At 62.1% G+C, this 3,517-nt stretch overlaps 1 protein-coding gene across 1 annotated transcript in view; it reads left to right on the top strand.

Moving 5' to 3' along the window:
* The window catches only part of STRA6 (signaling receptor and transporter of retinol STRA6), a 21,983-nt gene extending 20,516 nt beyond the window's left edge, over positions 1 to 1,467 (top strand). The window contains exons 17-18 of the mRNA XM_006153377.1: positions 67 to 228; positions 750 to 1,467. Of these exons, the coding sequence (XP_006153439.1) occupies positions 67 to 228; positions 750 to 919 (332 nt within the window). The 3' untranslated portion in view covers positions 920 to 1,467. The remainder of the gene's footprint in view (positions 1 to 66; positions 229 to 749) is intronic.
* Positions 1,468 to 3,517: the final 2,050 nt, after the last annotated feature.

Raw genomic sequence — 3,517 nt, 5'->3', positions numbered from 1 at the left:
GGTGCCCCGAGCCTCCTGGCGGCCCCTCCCTCCCTAGCTGTGCTCAGCCTCCACCCCCCTCCCCAGGTTACCGCACATACCGAAACTTCCTGAAGCTCGAGGTCAGCCAGTCGCATCCAGCCGTGACGGCCTTCTGCAGCCTGCTCCTGCGAGCACAAGCACGCGGCCCCCAGCCCCGGCCTCCCACCGCCCCCCAAGGCAGCCTCAGGCTCGGGGAGGAAGAGGAAGGTGTGCCTCTGTTGGAAAGGAGGAGTCAATCTTGCCGGCTTCCCCCAGGAAGGAGGCATGCGCCCAGCACCCTCAGGCCGAGCCAGGAACATTCCCGCTTCCTGTCTCCCTTGGCTGCCCACGGTCGCCCCTCCTGGTCGGGCCTTGGGGTCATGTTTTCCATGAGAAGAACACACGCCCATGTGAGCGCATACAGGATGACATGGCTCAGGGGCCTGGCACTGCCCAGGAAGTGTGTAACAGGATGGGGACACTCGGCCCCTCCAGGCCCCACCTGGCCAGTGTCCCAGCCCTCCACTGACCCCCTCACTCCCTCCACTGTTTGCGGCCAACAGGGTGAGTCCCAGCCTTTGCAAACACCCCCGGACACCCTGGCTTCTCCTGAGTGCCCACTTAGCCGGCCCTGGAACTCCGCTCACTGCCCTCTCTGTGCACAAAATTTCAGACTCTGCTCAGGTCTGGGGCCGGGAAGGCTGGTCTGGGTGTTTGTCGACTGACTCACAGAAGGTCTCTTTTCTCAGGGATGCAGCTGCTGCAGACGAAAGATCCCATGGCCAAGAGGACAAGGCCCCGAGTCAGCTGTGGTAGGGCCCGCTGGGGTCTGGCCTACACGCTGCTGCACAACCCCACCCTGCAGGCCTTCCGGAAGACAGCACTGACAGGCGTCCGGACCAACGGTGCCCAGCCCTGAGGCAGGAGGGCCCACACGCTTCTGCACTGAGGCACGTTCTTACTCACTGCCTGGCGCCCTCTGGCCATCCCAGCATTACCCCAGTCCTGGCCGCTCCTCCACATCGCACCAACTCTCCTACAGGCTCAGGATCAGACCTGGGAACCAGCTAGGTCAGCAGGATCAGGTGGAGATCTGTCTGCACTCAGAGCCGCAGGAGAGCTCGGGTCTGTCCCTGGGCCAGAGAGCGGCAGCCATGGCTCCGGAGAGAATGGGTAGGGCGGCCCTCGCTCAGCGCTGGTGGAGCCGGCCACACGCAGGCTGCTCGCTTCCCCAGAGCTGCCCCCAGGGTCCTGTCCTTCGCCCAGTGGCCGGAGGGCTCCTGGCTTCTTGGCCTGAGGCACCCCAGGAGGAAGCCATGGGTTCCTCTGGGCAGCAAGTCACAAGTCATACCAGGCTCCACAGCGAGCTGCCCGCCCTAGAGAGCTGGAGGTTTCTGTAGTTTTTATACCTTTAACTATTATGAAAGGGGTTAGTGTGTTCCCTGTAATAAACTTGTCCCTGAGAAACGGCCCTCCTTGTTGGGGGGAAGCAGGCAATGGGGGGACCCGCTCACCTGTCAGAAATGACCTCCACTGTGTTTAGAGCTCAGTGGGGCTGGGGGATTCTGGTGGCATCCCAGGCTGAGCACTGCAGTAGGGTAGAAAAGACCCTGTGACCCTCGGGTATCCAGAACAGCGGGGACCTGGTGGTGCCACCCTGAGCTGTGCGGTGTTGGATGTCGGCTTTGGAAGTGGGGCTTATTCTGGGTCCTGAGAAATGAGCAGAACAGGGGAGGAGGAGGGCTCCAGGGATTGGGGAAGTGGGGAGAACAGAGGTCCTCCGAGTGTGCAGGGGGAGGAGGGACTGAGGTGGCCACCTCCCTTTCCTGTGTGGAGTGGAGATGCATGCACGCCTGAGGGTCAAGGTCTGGTGTGGGGCGGCAGAGGGCGTGGCCACCCCTAATCTGGGCCAGCAGGGCCTCCAAAATGCCTGCACCAATAACTGAGATCAGCAGCCCCACACCTCCATCCTGGCCCCTGCCAGCCAGGAATGCAAACCTACCTCCCAGCTCGCCCTGAGGAGGAGGCCAAGGAGGGCTCTGATTCCATTGCAGCTGGTTAAAAAATGTCTTCCAGGCCTCTGGTCACAGGGCAAAGGCCCCAGATCCAGTCTGCCTTTGACAGGGAGAGTCACCACAGGAGATTAGGCAAGGCTGCTGGGCCCAGGGCTTTGTGGTTCACACTGGAGGTGGTGGAGCTTCCCGGGAGGCTTCCTGGAGGAGATGATGTCTAAGCCAAGTCTGAGAGACTGAGCTGATGGAGAAGGAGGAGGGGGCGCCCAGGGGACAGAACAGTGAAAGTGGAGGTCAGGAAATCACACCCCAGAGCCCATGGGGACAATCACTGCTAAGTTCTGGGAGAGGCAGAAAGGACTTCAGGCTTCACCCAAGGCAGTGGGAGTCACAGGAGACCTTAAAGCAAGGGGGAGCTTGTCCCCCCGGGTTGTTCCTCATGCTGCCCCCCACTAAGGCCTTAGGTCCAAGGAGCCCAGGCCATGCAGCTGTGCAGGGAATACAGCTCGGGTGAGGACGGCCAGGTCTTAGATAGAGGGTAAACTGGGGCCTCATGCATGCCCTGCCCTTTGATTTCTGAGGCAGCCGAAGTCCAGAGATGGGGAGTGACCTCCCTGGCTGGCAGAGCACATGGCATTTGGCCCGGCCTGCTGCTGGCGCGGGGTGCCAGGAGCGGGAGGCGCTATATGTGACTGGAGGGAGGAGGAGGGCTCAGTGTCATGGCTCCCAGCTGCTGCCCCAGACTCCCTGGCCTCCTGCCTCCACTGTGCTGAGCTCAGCAGTTCTGGGGCTCCTCAGAGCCTCCCCACTGGGTCGCCTCAGTCTGTGCAGCTCCTTCCATCTGCAGGACCTGGCTAGAGCCAGCAGGAGGTGCCTCTCTGGCCTAGCATGGACGCCGGGGTCTGCGGTGTCTCTTCTGCCAGTTCTGACCCCTCCATGTGCTCCCTGTTCTGAGAGACCCAAAGCTCACTGCCATACCCCAAACCTGCTTCCTGTTTCTGCCCGGTCAGATACTGGCCCTCCTGCCCAAAGGCTTCCTACCGGGCTGCAGTCCTGCGGATACATTTCTTCCTCCAAGGCAGGTCCAGCTCCCCGGCTTCTCCTTCCAGCACAGTTTCTTCCAGGCTTTCTCCCATCGCCTCCCTCCCCTCCCGGTCTTGTCTCACACACACACCCCGCCGCCATTCCTAACCTCTCTTCCAGAGCTGAGCTGGCCACAGAGGGGCAATGACCAGCACTCTACTCCCCATCCCTCCCGAAGTGAAGCCACACGGCCACATGGCGCCCCTCAGGGTCACTGGTGTCTTAGGGAGGCAGCGGCCACCAGGCTCCTTCCCTTCTCCTGGTGGCCAGTCTAGGGGGATGCTACATCTGTGGCTTAGCTCCCTAGGAGACCTGGGTGCCCCCCGCTGGGCCACTCCCTGGACAGCCTGGGCAGGCGGGTGGCTGGCTTGACTCTCCAGCTCCCACCCTGCTCCCAGGGGCTTCTAGATCCGGACACAGGG

This window comes from Tupaia chinensis, unplaced genomic scaffold, assembly GCF_000334495.1.
Source record: "Tupaia chinensis unplaced genomic scaffold, TupChi_1.0 Scaffold000369_1, whole genome shotgun sequence".
In the NCBI taxonomy this organism is placed as follows: domain Eukaryota; kingdom Metazoa; phylum Chordata; class Mammalia; order Scandentia; family Tupaiidae; genus Tupaia; species Tupaia belangeri.
Note: the sequence above shows the minus strand (reverse complement) of the source record. Positions and strands in the feature narration are given on the sequence as shown.